The following is a 20,912-nucleotide window of genomic DNA, read 5'->3' as shown; positions in this document are numbered from 1 at the left end:
TTTCTAAAAGAACAATATCGTCAACATGAAGGAGAAGGGTTATGATTATACAAGTGAGTGTAGGGCCAACAAAATTTGCATCTTCCAAACACTCTTCTAGAAGAGTTTCCCATGTATATGCCAAAAAGGGTAGGTGATAAGGCACACCCTTGCATGACTCCAACATTGAATATACTTTCTTCTGACTAATCCATAGTGGTTGTCATTTTGGAAAGGATATTCTCATAAAATTATGTCACAATAACTTTCAACTTGATAAGAACTATGATTTTGTAGCCTCCTCCATAGTTTTATCCCACAAACGATGTCAAAAGGTTCTTTAAAGTCAACAAAATGACAAAACAGATCAAATTTTTTATTTCAACACTCTTTTTCAATGATTCTAAGAGTAACAAGATGGTCCAAAATTGAAAGATATTTCTCAAATACAACTTGGCCTTTAACTCTTTTACCATGTCTTTCAAGGCTTAGGCTAATCTTCTTTTCCACAATAATTATGTGCGACTTCGCTAAAATGTGGCTAATTATGATGGTCCTATTGTTATAGGAAACAATTTTATCCCTGCTTATAAAGATGGAGATAAGGAGGCTCTGCATCCAATGCTTAGGGAATCATTGCTTCATTGACAAATTAAAGATCTTGTGTATGGGAGGGATGATGATAGACCCTTCCAGTCTAACAATTTCATCTTTGTAGCCTTCAATATTCTTAGCTTTTCTAATAGTGAGTTATTTAATCACATGCTTAATGCTTTTCAAATAAATATCAACCTCTATAGGGGCATTACAAGGTAAGAATTCATGTTCTTTAAAGGAATCAATTATTTTATTTAGTTTTATGAATTATAATTTTCCTCCAAAACTTTCTATGAATAGATTTAGAAAGGTGCAATAGGTACTATTACTTTCTATATAAATTTTATATACTATCTTTTCTTCCTTTTATGAAGATCCTTGTACATATTTATCTGATCAAGTTTTAAAGTTTTGTAAGGAGCATTCTTAATCAACCTTCTAGCAAATTAAAAATCGTTACAGTTCCAGGCATTAGTTATATTATTAATTTTATATGAAACCTCAATATAAAACTTACTAATCGAAGTAGAAAGTTTTGTAGTAAAATTATTGTACAGGTTTTTGATGTTATCCTTATAAGTTAAAGTTGCAAGTTCTTATTTAAATCCTTTGAGAAGATCTATATTTTACTTTTGTAAAAAATGTTCCTTTGACTCTCACAATTCTATTGCATGTGGTTATTTTCATGATAAAATTCAGGTTTATGGTCATTTAAGAGGTTAATATTGGCTATTTGGTTGGAAATCTGGATATCGTATATCATATAATACATGACACTCTTGTGAGGCTCACAAATACAAGTCATATGGTTTGGGTTTGTCGCCTTAATTACACTATTGCAAATTATATGCCCTTGCGAATTAGAAAGATGATTAGATTGGAACTAAATAAATTCTTGGTCAGGTCTTTAGTGTTTGTTTTATATCTACTAGCTAAATCAAGGTCCTCATTTAGTTAAAGAAGATTAGGGTTGGAATAATTGCATAGAAGAATCTTTGGTTAGTTGTAGTTATAACATTAAAGGCTCCTAACAAACAATGGGATATTACATTCATTTCTTAGACTATGGATATCTCATTCCTCTTAGCGTTCATGCTAGAGATTTCGATCCAAATGTACAGATTGAGGGGGTCTATCTTATGAAGTTGAGTGGGGGGATAAACATTCTTTTTCATATAACAAACTAATTCTCCAATTCATTTTTGATAGGATTTTTTATTTCATGAGGACCACAAAATAAGTCCATCTATGTCAAGGATATTACACTCATCATGTTCCCATGTTTCAAAAAATAACATAATCTACATTTCACTCAGGATCTATGTTAACATAGGACATTTATGCCATGAAAAGGCAAGACATTTATAATATGGAAAGCCACACCAATTCCAAAATATGGTTTAGGGAGTTTGAAATTCTTATTTATTACTTTCATTTTGGTCTATATCCCTATTAATAACTTTCCTATTTCTAGTTATTTCCCATTTTCCTTCATTTTTGGCCTCCTCTGACTTTTAAACCTTGTTTCTTAATTAAGCTTAGTATGATAGAATGAGGACCTCATTTATAATGATTCTTGTCCCTTTTAAGCTTGGAGATTTACCGGGTATGCCATCTTTATGATCACTATAACTTATCCTAAAATGTATTAGTCTATGTTTATGCTCTCATATTTTTCCCAACATTTTTGTTACTATGAGATAATTTGTTACAATTTCTAAGTTATTTTCTAGTTCCTCTTTTACTATTGCTAGCTTGTTCTCATCTTTCTACACTTTTATATCAAAGATATTTTATTATGCCTATGATCCTACTAGATATTGACTTTATATATTGATTTTTCTTGGTGGAGTAAATAGTTTAAACTTGAAAATATACTTAAAAAATTGGCAAAATGTGTGAAATAATAAGACTATTTAGAAATGTTTTCACCACAAGAATATATGTTTTTCAATTGATTTATATAATATTGAAACAACCATTTTTAACCATATCGACCACATTAATCATATATTTAAACATCAACCAAATTAATCATATTAAAATATTTTGTTAGTTATTAATATATTTTTAAATACTCATCAATATTACTTATATTGATATATTTTATGTTGGGAATCACTACTGTGTTAGTCGATGATCGCATCTCTGGTCATCGCCAGAGATACAGAACCAAGAGAGGCTATTAGTGCATGTTGGGAAATACACGGGGAGCGTTGGTTTATCCAATGTCTAACATTTTATTTATAACTCACATTAAATATTTCTTTTTTTATTAATATTTTTAAATGCAACATATCAATTTTATATTAGGATTTAAATGGATTGTATATCACACCATTATTAGGAAGTTACCAAATTTCTTATTTCAAGTTATTTTTCACTTTACACATTGAAATATTTTATTACGATCGATATTAAAATATTATTATTATTCTTTTTCTATATACGATGTTAATATTGAAATATATTAGTTAATATGGGTCTCAATTTATCTCAGGTGGTTGGGTAGAATGGTTGTTATCTTCCCAGCAATGTCGAGTAACATGATGCTTAGATACCGATTAGATATTGTAATAGTTACACGCCTATTCTTGTGTTGAGGGCTATTTGCCGTCAAAATAAAATATTAGTTAACATGGATATTTAAACATTAAGGTACACATTTAAGATTATTTAATTTTAATTTGTTTATCTTTTTTCAAAGTTGATATAAAATTATGTAAATTAACATTGACATCCAAATATTCCATTTATAGTTAAGAGTAAAAGTGAAATATTTTTACCACATCTGCTTCATACTGTGTTGTAATATAAAAAGCAAACTAAGAAAGCAAAGTGAGAAAGAGATTATTGATGTTTTATAATGCTTTTAAATAAAACTAACAAAACATATATGTTCATTTTTGTGTTTTATATAATAATCAAAGAAATTTAAAATAATTTATATTGAAATATGATTATGATGATGATAATGATTAATGTCCACTAAGACCAATGCACGATCTTAAGAAAATAATAATCTAATTGTGATCCTCCAAAATCATGTGGTCTATGAGACCTTAATAAAATAAAAATCTAATTGTGATTCTCCAAGATCTTATTTCTATGGTAAAAATTTACAGAAAGAAAGATCAGTATAGTTGGGTTGACTTAACAAGTGAAGAAGATTGGAAGCATGTGAGGGAAATGAGAGCGGGATGTGAATAAGAGTTGGGAAATATAAGAGGAAGTGTTTTTCAGCTTCCACCCTCGTAGTATTGCAAAGATGACAGATTCTATCATCCAGGGAGTTTTGGGAGTAGAGCACCCCCTAGTTTCACTTCGAAGCTCATCAGACTTAGTTCTAATCCTAGAGATATTCATTTTTTCTTATATATATTAATTATTTAAAAACATTAAACCCCGAAGAGCGGAGCTAGGTCTATGATATGATATGAAGTTGTGCAAATTTGAGGTACAACACTAAATCCTTTGATTTAGTGGGTAAAGTGTGCATGGGGTATGTATGGGTTCACCTAGAGTTTGTAGTGGTAGTGTTTGCAATCCGTCCACTCCATGTCATATATGTATTAGCTCCATCTAAATGTCCATTCCTCCAAACAAAAATAAATAAATACAAATACAAATATTTAAAAACATTATGATAAATTCTTCTTAAATAAGAAACTTTTAATTATTTAGAAATTCAATAATCAAATAAAGTAAAATAAACCAACCGATTTGAGTTAGAAATTATAAACTAATTATTCAAAGACATTAGAAGAAGTTAATCATAAATTTAAAGCTTTTAATTATTTAAAAAAATTGTTCGATTAACCTGAAATAAATAATTAAGAAAAATATAAATTATTTTATATTAAACCATTTTAATTATGAAGAAATTTTAATTAATTTTCGTATTGAATATATAGAAAAGTGGTAGTCTAATTAATAATTTTTTTATTTCGAATTAAATAATTTAAGCTTCTGATTTTAAAGAAGAAAGACATTATATTTTTAAAATTAATAAAAAATAAATAATTAAATTAATTAAATTAAACTTTAAATAATTTTAATAAATATATATAAATAAAGACTTTTAAAAAAAAAATTCCACAACTAAGCTTATAAAAAAATTTAATATAAAATAAATAAGTAAAAATTATTCATTTATATATTAGATATTTTTTCAAATATATTTAAATATTATATAATAATAATAATAAATAATAATAATAATAATAATAATAAATAATTCATACTTATTTTAACTAATTCTTCCCGGCCTCTGTTAACTTGTTATTTAACTTATTTTAAAATCCTTGTAACAATGATAAATCAGACTTATAAAAAAATTAATATACACATATTAATAATAATAATAACAAAATAATTCTTATTTATTTCAACTATCTCTTCCCGCGGAATCTTACCAGCCTCTGTTAACTTGTCATTTAACTTATTCTAAAAACCTTGTAACAAGAATAAATCAGACTTCTTAAAAAATTATCAACCAATTTCGAAAAGACTTCGTCAAAAGAGTTTCACCACACTTTTTATTATTATCTGATTACAGATATATATAATATTAATATTCATCTCACATATTATTATAATTATTATTTATTTATTTATATACAAAATTAATATAAATATTCCATATTATATTTTCAAAATAGGAAAATTTTAAAATATAAATATCTATTTGTGTAACAGTGAATTTCGTAGAATAAAATCTCAAATCAAACTAAATAATTCGTTTCTTTAGGTCCAATAAACCAAAATTTCTGACATATTATTATAATAATTATATATTTATTCATATATAAATGAATATTTTTTTTTTTTGTAAGCTTCGGTGGGACCCATCTCATTACACTTTACAACCATTTACAACCTCCGCAGGATTTGAACTTGGGTGGGGGGTGTGAAAGCCATCCGCCCCAGCCATTACATCATGCACATCATGTGCCATATATAAATAAATATTAATATTTAATATTATAAATTCAAAATAATGAAAATTTTGATATTAAAAAATTTTGAAATTTTTTATAATAAAAAAATACTAAGCTTATATTTATGTTTTTTTTTTTTTTTAATTTAAAATGATATGTTATATACTTATGTTCGCAATTGTTGTATCTGAAAAATGATATTTTGTATTTGTGTTTGCATTCGTTATATGTGAAGAATGTTATGTAATAAAGATCAAATATTTTTATTGCCTTTCAGTGTGATAATGAAGAAGTGATCAATATGCATCGAGAGATTGAAGATCTACAACGGTTGATTAGGTGACAATGTTTTTGTTAAGTTTCTAATTCTTACAATCATATTTATTCTGTTTTTGAAAACAATGTTAACGATTTTGTTACGCTTTTATAGTCGAGTGAAAGGTGACTGGCTTGATGGTCTTGGATTAAAAGAGCTTCAACAGTTAGAGCAAAAGCTTGAATCTGGACTGACTCGTGTTAGATCAGAAAAGGTAAGTTTAAAAAAACATTTTAGTTTATCAATTATTCTAAGAAAAATATTAATATAAATATATTTATAATTAATAAGTACAGTATTTTAGATTTTGCTAAAATAAATAATATACGTCCATTATTTAGAAGTTGAATTACGTACGTTTAAAGATTAAATTCTTTCACTATGAATCATTGTTATGGTTTTCGTATTTTATGCATATGAGATTAATGCAAATAAAAGAAGTATCGAAGCATCATGTGCAGCCTAAAGGACTCCGTGCTTTTGGTGATGGTTGTGCAATAGCGTAAATAATAATTTTCCCTAGATTTTTAGATATATATAAAATAACATATATTATGTAAAGTAATTGTTATCGTAATTGTAATTGTAAAGGGTGGTCGGAGGGATTTTTTTTAATTTCGATGGAATCATTGTGAATAAATACGCATGGGGCTTAGGCATCAAGACAAACAATTAAGTGGAAGTTTACAATTTGTATATGGGGCTTTTTCTAGTCATAAAAAGTAAAATAAAAAACATCATAATTTTTGGGGACTTCTATCTGATCATTAGGCACCTTCGAAACTCCTCTCTTGCCTACGACAATCATATAAGCCAAACTAGCCAAACTCTTCTTCATGCTCAGAGCATCCTTTCCTCCTTTGAAACCTTTCAAGCTTGGCATATCTTCCAAAACCTTAACACTAACACTGATTTAATGGTTAATAATGCCTTTCGTTTTTCAGAAGGAACTTTCGAAATCAATGGGGTCTAGGCATGAAGACCAACAATCAAATGGAAGTTTAAATCTTGTATATGGGGCTCCTCGTAGCCATAAAGAGAGAAATAAAAAACATCATAATCCTGTGGGACTCCTATGTGATCATTGAGCACCTCAAAAACTCCTCCCTTGCCTAGGGAAATCATCTAAACCAAACTCTTCTTCGTGCTCAGAGCATCTTTTCCTCCTTTAAAGCCTTTCTAGCTTGTCATATCCTCCAAAACCTTAACACTGAAGCTGATCTAACGGCCAATAAAACCTTTCATTTGTTAGAAGAAACTTTAGATATCATGGAGCCTTTAGCACCTACTCTATACCCTAACCCCTTTATGTTCCCCCTTCCCCTTGTCTCTCCCTTACCCTCTCCCCCATACATGGTATAACAAGAATGTATTAGCTGCCTCTGTCATCCCTTGTCACTTCCTTCTCGTTAGCGGCTTGATTATTCTTTGTCTTTCCCAGTACGTCTGTGCGATGACACCTCTTCTCTCTCCCCTGCCTCACAGCCACCTTTTCACCCTCCACGTGATGTCGTTAAACTCGAATCTGCAGAATAGCGTGAGACTTCACACATCAATTTCATTACTCAATGTTCACTGGAGGTGCTTGACGTTGGTTTCCATGTGAGGCCTCTCTCCATTCATGCAACATTTACTCCCCATGGCCCAAAAGAGACAACCCATCTGCTTGATCTCCCGTATGCAAATCATGGTTGATCTCTCTCCATAAAGGGAAATGATGAGGTCATATTGGGATCTTGGCGACTCTGGCTGGTATCTACAGGATCGCGGTTGTAAATCTCAGATGATTTTTCTCCCAATCTTAACCTGTTTGTAATTTCCACCCATGGTTGGTTGGGGTTTTTCTTGACATGTGTTGAGAATTCGGTCGCTTTTCTAGGGTGCGAGTTCTCAATCTCTCTCCACGACTGGACTTGCGACCTCACTTTTCGGCAATTCTCCAATTTTCTCAGGCCGACTCTGGAAATATCATCCTAGGAGGGAGTTTTCTTGCACACTGCTCCTTGGCGACGTGTTATCATTCTAAAGATGGATTCATGTTAGTGGGGTAGGAGACGCCCTCGCTTTGGCTGGCTATCAGGGAATGAGGCACCATGCCATGTCTCAAGTCAACTTTAGAGTTCTCCAAGCCCCCACCTGCCGCCCCTCCCTACTTGTCTTTATGCCTACAATGTGCAAAGGAATTGACTCAGATTAAAGGAGATTAAAGTGCAGCGCTCTTAAATAATGGACCCAATGTATCGTCAAAGGGTGGTAGCTTATGAAAACTCAACAAACATTGATGCGAGAGGGAAGCAGGTCGACAAGCTTGAGGATGAGGTAGTTGCGCTAAGAAGCAGGATCGAAGACATACAATTGCTGTTGTAAAAGAGAGGGTCTCCTTAGGAAGAAGAAAACAAATCTGGACTACAAAATTCGGGCATTGATCTGAACCGCCCGACCGACCCAAGTGGCTAACTACTCCTTGCTATGTTTAGTTTCTTCTGCATCATCTTGCCATCTCAATTTTGCCAAATATATATTAGTAAGCTAAATAAGAGTACTGTGCCTATTGTAAATTTATATAATGGTAAAAAACATCTAAAGTTTATAAATCACGACAAAAACCACAAAATAGAAACCGAAAAGAAAATTCAAATATAATTCACCCATGTATCTTCGTGCTGCCGGACGTAAAATTAAATCATCAAACTTGTCAACCTGCCTCCCCTGCCTCCCTCTTTTCAGATTAATACATAGCAACCGAACTTGTCAAAAAAAATATATATGACATCGCCTTAAGCGTAGAATTAATTCATCCATGAGTACACAGTATTCTTTGTAGATCATGTATACCAGTTAGATCAAGTGTGGAGTTATAATATGAAGTTGGGCAAAGTTGTGAAGTTAAGGAAAAAAGAAACAATGAAGTGTGGTGTTATAAAATGAAGTTGGGGGAAAGTTGTGTAGTTAAGGAAAAAAGAAACACTGTTGATCACATTAGACGATGATATTTTTCGAATTAATGTGGATCAACCATTTGAGTATTGAGTGTGGTTGGTTTATTATTTCCGTTGTTGATGGATATGGTATTTTATTTCTATATTATATTATTTATAATTTTCCTTTAAAAATATTCTTTTATGTGTTTTCAAAAAACATTATATTATTTACGATGCCTTTTCTTCTCAACTCCTATATTTTTGTTAATTGTGGTTGTCTAGGGCCATTTTCAGTTTTTTTTTTTAATTTAATAGTGGTTCACGGCGGTGTTATAACCTGTTTAATTTTTAAAAAACGTATCCATGATTATGATATGATATATTGTATATTTGATGTTTAAATAATATTCATTAATGTATAAATAACATTTATTTTTTAACATTGGTGATGTATTTTTTTTAATGACATTGCATAATTTTAGCGTGTTGATTGTAATATTTTTAATGACATTGGATAAAGTTAGAGTGTTGATAGATATGATTATGTCTTATAAAGTTGAGGAATAATATCTATTTTTGTGTTTCAAATTTAATAATGTTTTATGGTGGGATGTTATGGGGTGAACCATCAGTTTAGTTGTGGTTAATTATGTAAAATTTTAAATAAGTATATTTTTTTATTATAGTAAATTAATGTCGTGTTTTGATATATTTAATTTTTTTTTTTTTTTATAAATTTTTAAATTACTGATCGGGTGTATTCTCTAATTGCATTATGTTTTATAAGTTATATTTTTTAATTAAAATTTTGGATTGAAACTATATTTTTAAGTATGTAATTTATTTTTTCTCATTTAATAAGTTAAGGCCATTAAAGATATTATTTGTATTTACTTACAAGGTCATGTGTTTAAGAAATAAATTAGGACAGTTAGAGATATCATTACTATTAATTGACATGTATAATAACATGTTTTTCATATAATATTTGGTATATTGAAGTAATTAATTATGCTATAAAATCTAAGAGATGTTGTGGCTTTAAGGGATGGGCTATGAGAAATTGTGACATGTATATGTAGAACTTCCTTAGTGTACCACCCACAAATGTATTTGATTGCATAAAATAAACAAAATGTTTTTGAAGTAAATTGTATATCATTATCTAAGATAACTAGCTAACAATATATCTTTGATAGAATCTAGATAAAGAAGAAATGACTACAAAGAAATAACAAAACTACATGCAATAGATAAGCAAGGAGAATGAAAGAGATTTACTTCAAAGATACAAAATGAACTTGACTTGTGAATGGGAAGATGATGAAGATCTTTGGGATTTAGAAACCCCTAGTCTACTACTAAGAACCGTCAAAACCAAATTAAAAAAAAGCCTATACTAGCAATACTCCACCTATATCACAATCTAGTCAACGTCTATTAGTTCTCATCCATAACTAAATCACCCAAATTTAAAACTTAAGTCCAAAATATCATACCACATCATTTCCTCAACATTTATTAAATAATGAATGGTCAGTTGTATCCCTACAAAAATAACCATTCATACACTTTATTTGCCATTCATGCAATTATTCTTTTTATATTAAATTTTCTTAATAATGCAACTTTTGATAGCTCATATTACTTTATTTTCAAATTTTAATTGATTTTATTTTAAATTCGACTTTCTTTAATTTTAGTTATTATGTTGTTTGTTGATTTTATATTAGATAATTAGTTGTATGATTATTAGTATTTATCATACAAAAAGTCTGGTCAAGATGCATATAGCACAGGGACTTACATACTCCCCCTTTAGGAAGCTTCATCCACAAGTTAATTAGGTTACTTGTAGGATTTTCTTATTTTTTATATATTCCATAGAACTACGTTATGTTTTAGAGAGGATAAGATCCACCCATCATGGTGTGATTGGAATAGGCATCAAAAGTCCATATCGTAACTCTAAGAAAGTTTAAGTACAACTATACCCATCTCCTTCACCTTAAACATAACTATGAAGGCTTGATTTGGCCTATGTTTAACTTCATGATATGAGGCCCAATATGCCTCAACACACATCTTTCTAGTATTGTGACCCACATACTCCAAGCATCTTGAAAGGAAGATCTAAGCTTTCCTCCTCAACTCAAACCTAATATGCAGCCCTAGTCATTGAAAATCCATCACAACTCCATTTATGAGTATTACTCAAACCATTCTCTTGGCCCTTTGGCATTACATAATATGGTCCCTCTAGATGATATCATGTCCTATGAAGCATTAGGTAATGTAAAATAATTGTTAGAAAAGGTTTGTTGGTTGAGCTTCTCCCTAGGCAATAAGGTGTTACTTTGTAGGGATTTCTTATTTATATATGGGTTCTCATGAGATCATAGAGTGAAATGATCTTCGATGCTTGTGGATCGAATTTTTGTCAAGATCCACCTCATATCATGCAACCAATAAATTGGTAATAATCTTAACATCATCCTTGCATTATACATAGAGAAGAACCACATGTTAACTATTTCATTCCATCAAGGGAAAAAACATCATCATTGTCATCATCATAACATCCAAAATAGTTGAGAACCATATGGTATTGCATGTTATCAGAAGAACACATAATCATGATTCATAAAATAACATCATGAAAGGAACCGCTTGCAATTACAAAATTCCATAACACCATGGAATATCGTTAGCAAAAGAATATCACATCATATTATTTTCATCATCCATGATAATCATCTGAACACATAACTTATGTGGAATAAATAAAACGTCATGAAAACTCGTATCATGGTTAATTAACTTAGTTCTCAGTATATTATAAAACATTAGTAACACTCTTTTTATGACTAATCAACATAATCAAAATCACTAATATATATGAAAAGATAAGTAATGCTGCCATATATCACATCTATTGCCATAGAAAGCCTTGAAAATGCCTATCTTGTAGATGGATGCCGAAGGTCATCTTGAAATATTTTATAAGATATGATGTATGATATTGTCAAGATGTTGATTGTCTTTTGATTAAGTTTTCTCATATTGTAACCAAATGATTAATATTTATGGGTTATGTATAGTCAACACATCAATGAGTTGCCTGAGTTTTAATATATTTTTCTTATCACTGTATAATATCAAAAATTTTGAGTGAGCCCTAATTATCTAAAGCCATGAAAATATATTCTTATGGACAATGAAATTGAGAAATAAATTATTGATGGTTCTACTTAAGTCATCAAAATAGAAGTAAAATTTCCATGTCTAACATGATATTATAAATGCATCAATTATTAGCTTAGCATGTTTTTTCTTTGTCTTGTAGTGATCAATATCACTAGATTAACCCCCTAGGTTATAATGTTACCTCACATCCTTGATTAATGCATCCCAAGGTTTTCTATACCAAATAGGAGATAATAATTTTGGACACTAAATGTCATCACCATTTATGGTTTTTATCATGTTTTATCCACTTCTATCTAGGAATGATTCAACTTGATCACACTCTTCCTACAAAAAAATTATAATTTCACATTTGGAATTCCCAATTTTATTGTGTAAGAATATTGACCTTCACACCATTGACATGTATGTATACAAATATATTTCTAATTTGTAGGTGTCATGCCCACTACTCAACATGGTGATCCTGATCCTGAATTCATGTTATTAGACATAGTAACCAACTAGGTAACTTATTTGAATGCATAATAATTTGACACATATGTAATTGTTTTTGTGACTGATAAAAACTTATTATATGAGCACATTCAATAGCTCGTTATGACATGCATCTCAATGTGCTTTGATGATTGTTTTGATTATTCTATCATGATTATCACACCATGACTTCCAAATTCTTTGATCAAATTCTAACATCGGACAACACTTCCTATTGTTTTCTCATCTACGAATTAAAGGTAACTTTTTACTATGATCATCATTTAAGTTCTGTGTTATGAAAAATCTTTGTCTTAGGACAAGTATATACAAATTTTAGTGTATAGGATTATTCATGCATGAGCGAACAACATGGTGCTCCAAAATAGCTAGGCTAATCATTCCTTCAACCATACCAGTTTCAAAAGATCATATATTGATCATTATTTTTCAAGGGTAATAGTTTGATCAATTTTGCGGATCTCTTGCATTACTATCAGATTATTTTGGTCATGCTCATTATACATGACATATGAATGGCAATTTCAATTACAGGTAAGATTTGTTGATATTTAAACATGCTCAATGGTGCCTTATGCATATTGATTTTGCTACAGAAATCATTGCAATACTTCATTTGTGGAATTCCCATCTCAAACTTACCTTCTTAATTTATTGTCCAACTTGATTTTATTCTTTAAACTCTAGTGAAGTAGTAACTATTTATATTATGATTTTGATTATCTATATCATCTTTCCAAATTGGGTATGGTTACAAGAACTACAATAACTTATCTTCCATAATTTATTTTCATGGAAATGTGTTATAAGTTAGGTATAAATAGCCAATGCTTTGGGATCAATGTTTTAGAAACCTTTATGGTTTTAAAATCCTTATTTATGTGATTTTATTGCCACCTTCACATATTAACAATCGGTTAACTATATCTCTAAATTAAATTGGATATTATCCTTAAAATTAATCATTTTTTTATTTAAAGTGCACCATTGAGCAATTGCACCATTAGACTTCTAATTCCATTAATTATATTTTACTCATGTCTTATCTAAATAGTTAGTGTTTTATTCGAGTCCTTGAGTTGCATACGTGACATTAGTGTATTTAAGAGATTAAGTCATACATGGAAACCACTTCTTAATGTCCATATATAAACTCCTAGGTCAATAATAATTCTTTGTTAAGGTAGTATTGGATATTTCTATTTCTTTTTGAAAGAAAGATTGTAGATGCAAGTTCTAGAAAGAACTAGATGCTCTTAACCTTCCCAATGGGAAACTAGGTTTGTTGACCATTTCGTAGAGTCATATCCTGAACAAAATTTAAAATTTCTCATGAAGGCTAACAATGCTAAAAACACTACAATGTCTTGCTAAACTATAACACTAACTAGACAATGTCCGAAGGTTGCAAATTGAAAATGAAAAGTGTTAATTATCAAATGATTCTATTAGGGTTGGGTTCGTTGTAGTGGATTCCTGCTAGGTCAACAGAGAAACACATGGAATGTGAGTCTCTATTCTTTCCAATCACCCTACCACTTGGCTTAGGCCAAATTTGATCTGCTAAACGTCCTGCCAAAGCAAAGGCAACTCTCCCTCACACTATCCATGATCTTCTAGTTTTGTTGTCATCAATTTTACCATTAGGGTATTCATTCGCCAATATAGAAGCAAAGTCTATGTATAAATATTTGTTTACCCTCTAGTGTGTTCTAGGTCAATAATAATGTCTCCCCAATCTCGAACTAGCTCTACCCTGCTCGGTCCAGGTGTTGAATTCATCTTGTCCTCCCATTCTTCTAATCTAACACTTGCTGTGGATGAGGACGCGACTTTGTATGCTGTTTTTGCCTCGACCTCGGGATGAGACCCACTCCACGCCCCCTCCCCTCATCAACTAGACGCTGACCTCTACCTCCACTACCTCTATTTGACAAGCTCAACCTTGGTTTGGTGTGGTGGAGTCTCGGTGTCTAAGCCCCATGCGAGCCATTCCTTTATTTAACCTACAATTCCTATGAAACTCGGGGTTCTATCTAGAGTATTGGTAATCAGGGTTCTTAGGATTTGCTTGGGCTCAAGCTTTTCCTGTAAACAACACGTTAGTAGGAGGGCATACAACAAGTTGAGTTAGCATTTCCTTATATTAATGCTTCAGATATTAAAGCCTATATGAATAAGTTACCTTCTGCTAAGTTCCCTTTTAAAACAATAATATTGCTGCATATGATGTTATTAAATTTCCATATATGAACATTTTGGATATTGAAACCTTAACGAGTAAGTCACATGTTACTTTGGATATTAGAAATTCTATGACTAATTTCCCTATTCAAAATAGAAATATTATTTAGTTTGCTATAAATTTTAGTGAGTATTGTGTTACTATGCCTTCACTAGACATGGTATTACACATTTAGTTTTTCGTTTGATTGCGTATTAGTTTTTGTTTAACCAATTTTTTTTTTCACTTACCCATAGTTTAATATTGAATTTTTTTTTGTTATTTTTATTATTATTTAAGTTTATTTATTTGTAAGGTGATAGGTTGAGGTTTTTTTTGAGATGTTTAACCACTTACATTTCTATTAGTTACTAATTTTTTGTTTTTAGTTTTATATCTTTTTTATTTTTTCATTTTTCTATTATTTCCATTATCATACATTATAGTTTTTATTTATATTTTCAATTTTAAATGAATTATTATTATATTAAAAATATATTTTAATAAATTTAATATATATATGTATGTATGTATGTGTGTATAAACAATATTAATTTTATCATAGCATAATTATTTTATTTTTATAATAATTATTTTTTAGTTTATTTCTATTAAGTGATCTTTTTTTTTTGCTAAAGCAAGAGTCGTACCTTCGTTGTCATTAAATCAGAAAAGTATTTACATAAAATACATCCATCCACATAGAAACATGGATTTTAGTCAAAACTACTTTCTAGAAAACCAAGGGTCTTGAGTTAAGTGTGACAACTCCAACCCCTTCCCACAAAACTACACCACCCTTAAAAGCAAAAAGTACCAAGGCCACAAAAACAACCTATCAAATTCGGAAGGGAGAGAAAGCCTTTACTCTCCACAATTAGAACTCCTTGCCCCAGCCAACGGCAGTGGAGGACCTCACTGAGCCAAGACTCCCCCCAATTAACAGTTTGGACCCACCAATGTGCGCGCCAAATCCTGACCGTCGATCCTCCCCACTTGATCCAATGGTAGAGGAGAATATCGCGCAACCAAGAAGCCTGTCTTTTAACCTTATGAACCCACTGACATGCCCGATGAATCGAAGTTGTGGAACCGCCGTGCTTGATCCGACGGCTAAGGAATATATCGCACCGAGCAAAACTACTGCTGGTTAACGTGCGATAAGGGTTGAAAACAAACCCACCCCTCGGCCACATGTAGCACGATGAGTGGGATCGCTCCCAAATCTTATAAACCACTTCCATCCCGAGAGGCCCCCGATACACCGAAAACCACTCTGCGGGTGGATTTGCATCCTTCTCCAGCGAATCAAGAATATTCTGGTCACCACTATATCCCAGATTCCGGCAGTTACCGCCATGTCCTTTGTAACCGTGTATGAGCCTAAGCAAAGTACACCTCCGTCCCTCTATCCAACTCCTCGGGTAGCAGAATTCTCCGAGAAACTTAAGAAAGAACAAAAAATGGTAAAGCTTACAACTCATAACTAAATCAAATTAATTGGACAGAGCTTCCATGGTTTTGATACGATACACCATCATATCCTCGTCAACTTGGGTGTCGCACCGATCCACGAGACCACTCTGAGGCAATCCATGCCCACCCATCGCTACCCTGTTTATGGTACACTTCACTCCTTGATTAGCTAGTAAATCAGCCAGTTTGTTGGCCTACCTTCGCACATGGTTAAAACTTACCGTGCGTAGGCCTTTGAGGTGGAGTTGGATCCTTTAAAAGACTTGGATCAGTCTCGAGTGTTTTGGAACCTTCTCTGGCTCCGAGCCCCAGCTGATTTTTTTGAATGTGTTGATAATTAACTCGGAGTCAGCTTCGATAATGACATTTTGCCGATTATCCTGCACCAAGAGTTCTAAGCACTGCTCCATAGCCATGGATTCCGCCATGTTATTTGTAGCTCTGCCTAAATGGCCATGGAAGATGGAAAGGATATTACCAGTATCATCCCTTATCACCCCTCCAAAGCTCGCAGTGCCCGGGTTTCCTTGTGAGGCCCCGTCAATGTTATATTTCAGACAGCCCTGAGGGGGAGGATGCCAATAGTCCTGCTCAGTGTCCATTATCCTAACCTTTCTGTTCAGCCCCTGCGGAATAAGCCCCTGCATGCCCAAGTGTCTTAGAATCCTCATATTAGTATCTGAGGGTGGATTCTTAGGGGGATTTCGCACAATGGTACTAACTGTCTCCTTAAGTTGTGTCAAGGTTTGCTCAAAAAGACATTGGAGGGGTCTTTTTTCATCTTTGAAAATTCTCTTATTCCTTTCTTTGCAGACATTCCAAATAATGAAGTTGGGTGTAAGAGCCCAAGCTGAACCAAGAATTTCATTATCTGAGTAATTTCGCCTCCACTTGGTTAGGGTGTTGAAGATACACCCAGTGTCCTTGTCACTATTTTGAAATATGTTGGCGAAAGAATCCCACAATCTAGAGGTGAAGATACAGTTATTGAGGAGGTGTTCCATGGTTTCTTCTTGGGCTTCACAGAGCTGGCATCTGGAAGGCCCCAGAACACCCCTTTTCCTTATGTTATCCCAAAGTCAAAATTTTCTTATGATAAACAAGCCACATAAAGAGTTTAATCTTCATCCAACCTTGGTGCGTCCATAGATTCTGCCATATTCTATCTGGATTAAGAGAATCCAGCTCAAGGAGTTTGCATTTTGCTTCCTTAAGATTAAAGGTGCCCTCATTATTGTTGCCCCACCTCAACCGGTCTTGCTCCCCTGTCACAAGAATCTTCCTTTGTTCCAATATTCGCACGAGAGCCTCTACCTTAGCTTTCAAGGGGTTATCTACCCTGTAAATCATGTTCCTCCACTTTCTCCATTTGCCTACATTATTGTTTTGGTCCCAAAAGTCTTTGACCTTTGATAACCCCATGATGGTTGTCTCTCTCTTGAGGTCCGCAAATTCCTCTTTTAGCAGGATTGGTTCTTGTTGCCATATATCTTCCCAAAAGAGTGCCAGATCCCCCCCTCTAATTTCCCAGAAGCTATTCTTTTGAACTAAGTCTCTATTCTCCCAGGCCTTATTCCAGATATATGAGCCCTTTATATTTCCAGACATCCTTATATGATCGTTAATATCCCAAGTGTTGGCATATTTTTCTGTCCAGATACTAGCCCACTGGGCCTTTGGTTCTTTGACCCATCTCCACCATAATTTAGCTCCTAAAGCCCTGCTTAGAACCTCTAGATCATCCAAGCCTAGGCCTCCTTGATTTTTGGGTTTGCAAATCTTTTCCCAAGCAACTAAGGCCCATTTTCTTTTTTTCTCCCCCTTACCCCAAAGGAAGTCTCTTTGAATGATTCTGAAATGTTGTATGACTCCTTTTGGAGCTGGGAGTGCTGAAAGCATAAAAACTGGGATAGATTGGAGAACAGCCTTTGTAAGAACCAACCTGCCAGCCAAGTTTAAAGATCCGATGGTCCAATTCCTGATTTTATCCTGGATCTTATTAATTACCGGTTCCCATATGCTCTTATGAAGTGGTTTGTCAGTTAGGGGGACTCCCAAATATTTCAAAGGAAGAGAATCTCTTTGAAAGCGTAGAATTCTAGATATATTGCTTTGAATGGATATATCGGTATTAAAGAAAAATATTTTAGATTTGAAAATATTAACCTCCATACTTGTGGCCATGCCAAAGTCAATTAGAAGTTGTTTGCAAGCCAAAGATTCTTCGACTGTCGGAACTCCCTGCAGCATGGTATCATCCACAAATTGTTGATGAGTCAAGGTCTGTCCATTCTCAGAAAGTTGAAGACCCTTGATTTTGCCTTCTTCTTTCGCCTGCTTAATTGATATACCAAGTCCTTCCATCTCCCTGCAGCATGGTATCATCCACAAATTGTTGATGAGTCAAGGTCTGTCCATTCTCAGAAAGTTGAAGACCATTGATTTGCCTTCTTGTTTTGCCTGCTTAATTGATATACCAAGTCCTTCCATCATGAGTATAAAGAGAAAGGGAGAGAGTGAATCTCCCTGCCTGAGGCCTCTTGAGGGAAAAAAAATCTCAGAGGGAGAGCCATTTACCAAAATTGAAAAGCTAGAAGAAGTTACCAAAGCCATGACCCACCTAACCCAATTATGATCAAACCCAAAAGCAATAATAACCCTGCTTATATAGGTCCAATTCAACTTATCATAGGCTTTAGCTAGGTCTAGTTGCATGATCATTCCAACCTTCTTGTTGCTAGTCAGAGAGTGCACTACCTCCTGTGCTTGAATGATGTTGTTGAGAATTTGTCTACCTTCCACATATCCAGATTTCTCCCCAGAAACTAGAGTGGGGAGAAGAGGTTTGAGTATATTTGCAACAATCTTAGATATAATCTTGTAAACCACATTGCTTAATGCTATGGTTCTAAACTTATCAAGAGTTAGGGCATTATCCTGTTTGGGGATCAGAGAAATGAAGGAGGTGTTTAGTGCCTTCAAAATAGTTCTATTCCTCCTGGAATCCTCTACTACATTCATAATATCTTGTTTAACAATATTCCAGCAAGCTTTAAAGAAATCCACATTAAAACCATCAGGACCCGGGGCTTTACCATTCTTCATTTCTTTGAGGGCTTCACTAATTTCCTCTTCAGTTACAGGCGTATTGAGGTTGAAATTATCCTCTCTGGACACTAGTCTTCGTATATGTCTAGTTAGATCCTTAATGTAAGTCTCTCTGTTTGAAATGTTTTCCTTTGCAATCCCACGGAAGTGTTGAACTAATACAGCTTCTATTCTTCGTGGGTGCTCAACAATTTCCCTCCCTCATCTTTAATTGAAGAGATTCTATTATGAGCTCAGTTTGCCAAGTTTGACTTGTGGAAAAATCTGGTGTTTCATTCCCCTTCTTTTAACCATTGCACTCTAGAATTTTGTCTCCAAAATATTTCCTCTTGTTTACATAAGTTCTCCCAATCATGCTGGAGTTTGGTGGCTCTGTCATTGCTGACTTTATCAAGGCCATCCTTGATAAGGGCTTGGTTGAGTATCTGCAGTTTGTTTTCGACCGCTTTTTTTCCTTCAAAAATATTGCCAAATTCATTCGTGTTCCAATCTTTTAGCCTGAGCTTGATATCTTTTAGTCTTTTGTGAAGAAGGAACATGCTTGTACCCTGAATATGCAAATCTTTAGACCACCAGCTTGAAATGTCGTTGGTAAAATCAGGATGGGTGAGCCATATATTCTCAAATCTAAAAGGTCTATTCCTGGGAGTACCAATGCCCTTGATCTCCAGTTGAACTAGCCAATGATAAAATCCTCCAAAGGAGGGAATCCCTCCTTCCATTCCTTTATCATTGAGTATAAGGTCCTCTGAGATGATAAATCTGTCTTGCTTTGAGGCAACAAGAGACCCTCCTCGTCTTCTATTGTTCCAAGTAAAGAGACCATTACTTGAAACCATGTCAACCAGCTTCATAGTGTCCATCAAAGATTGAAAAGCTAAGGCATCTTTGGTTAGAGTTCCGGTGCCCCCTTTTTTATCCGATAATGATTTGATCATATTAAAGTCCCCCACCAAAATCCACAGTATCTCAGCATATCTCGCTTTGAGATCCATAAGAGAATCTAGAAATCTAGGTTTATCATCCATTCTCTAAGGGCCATACACATTTGTGACCATATAGATCTCCCTATCCCCCAAAAGTTGAATGACCACTGATAAATAATTCCTGGAAGCCTCAGCATCTATGATACCAATCTTTAGGGGATTCCAAAGAGTAAGAATGGCTTCTGCTGTATTTTCTGCCTTGACTTCCAGAAACTCAAAACAATTGAGCCATTTACTATGAAGTTCTTTTATTTTCTGAATGGAAAATTTAGTTTCCTGGATAAAAATAATATCTGTAGCTTCCTGTTTCATTCTATTACTAAGTAATCAAGAAGTAAACTTCATCATTAACGATTTGTGAAAGAGTAACTAGTTATGTCTTTCATCTTACCTAAATCTATCATTAGCTTTCCACACTCCATCAGTAGCTCATTTTGCTTTTTCCTGCCTCTTTTCTTTCCTGGGCATCGAGGTGCTAATCCTGGTGTGTTTTTTATAGATTTCACACCTTCTTTACCCTGGTTTGCCATGGTACCTTGCCTATCCACCCGTTTAGCCTGGGTTTTCCGTAAGTACAGTTGTTGTACTCTATCGAACTCTTCTTAGGGTAGCGAGTCTAACCCTCCCATGGTACCCTGTTTTAAGAACCCTTCCAAATCT

At 33.2% G+C, this 20,912-nt stretch overlaps 1 protein-coding gene across 3 annotated transcripts in view; it reads left to right on the top strand.

Moving 5' to 3' along the window:
* Nucleotides 1–20,912, top strand: part of LOC149263140 (MADS-box protein AGL24-like) — a 293,922-nt gene that overhangs the window by 196,541 nt on the left and 76,469 nt on the right. For all 3 annotated transcript variants that reach the window (XM_089387219.1, XM_089387216.1, XM_089387221.1), the window contains exons 3-4: nucleotides 5,794–5,855; nucleotides 5,947–6,046. In XM_089387219.1, the coding sequence (XP_089243345.1) occupies nucleotides 5,794–5,855; nucleotides 5,947–6,046 (162 nt within the window). The remainder of the gene's footprint in view (nucleotides 1–5,793; nucleotides 5,856–5,946; nucleotides 6,047–20,912) is intronic.

The sequence above is a fragment of the Pinus tabuliformis genome, chromosome 6 (genome assembly GCF_031772625.1).
Source record: "Pinus tabuliformis cultivar Carrire ecotype Pingquan chromosome 6, CPIR1, whole genome shotgun sequence".
In the NCBI taxonomy this organism is placed as follows: Eukaryota; Viridiplantae; Streptophyta; class Pinopsida; order Pinales; family Pinaceae; genus Pinus; species Pinus tabuliformis.
The sequence above is the reverse complement of the archived record's forward strand: the minus strand, read 5'-3'. Positions and strand labels throughout refer to the sequence as shown.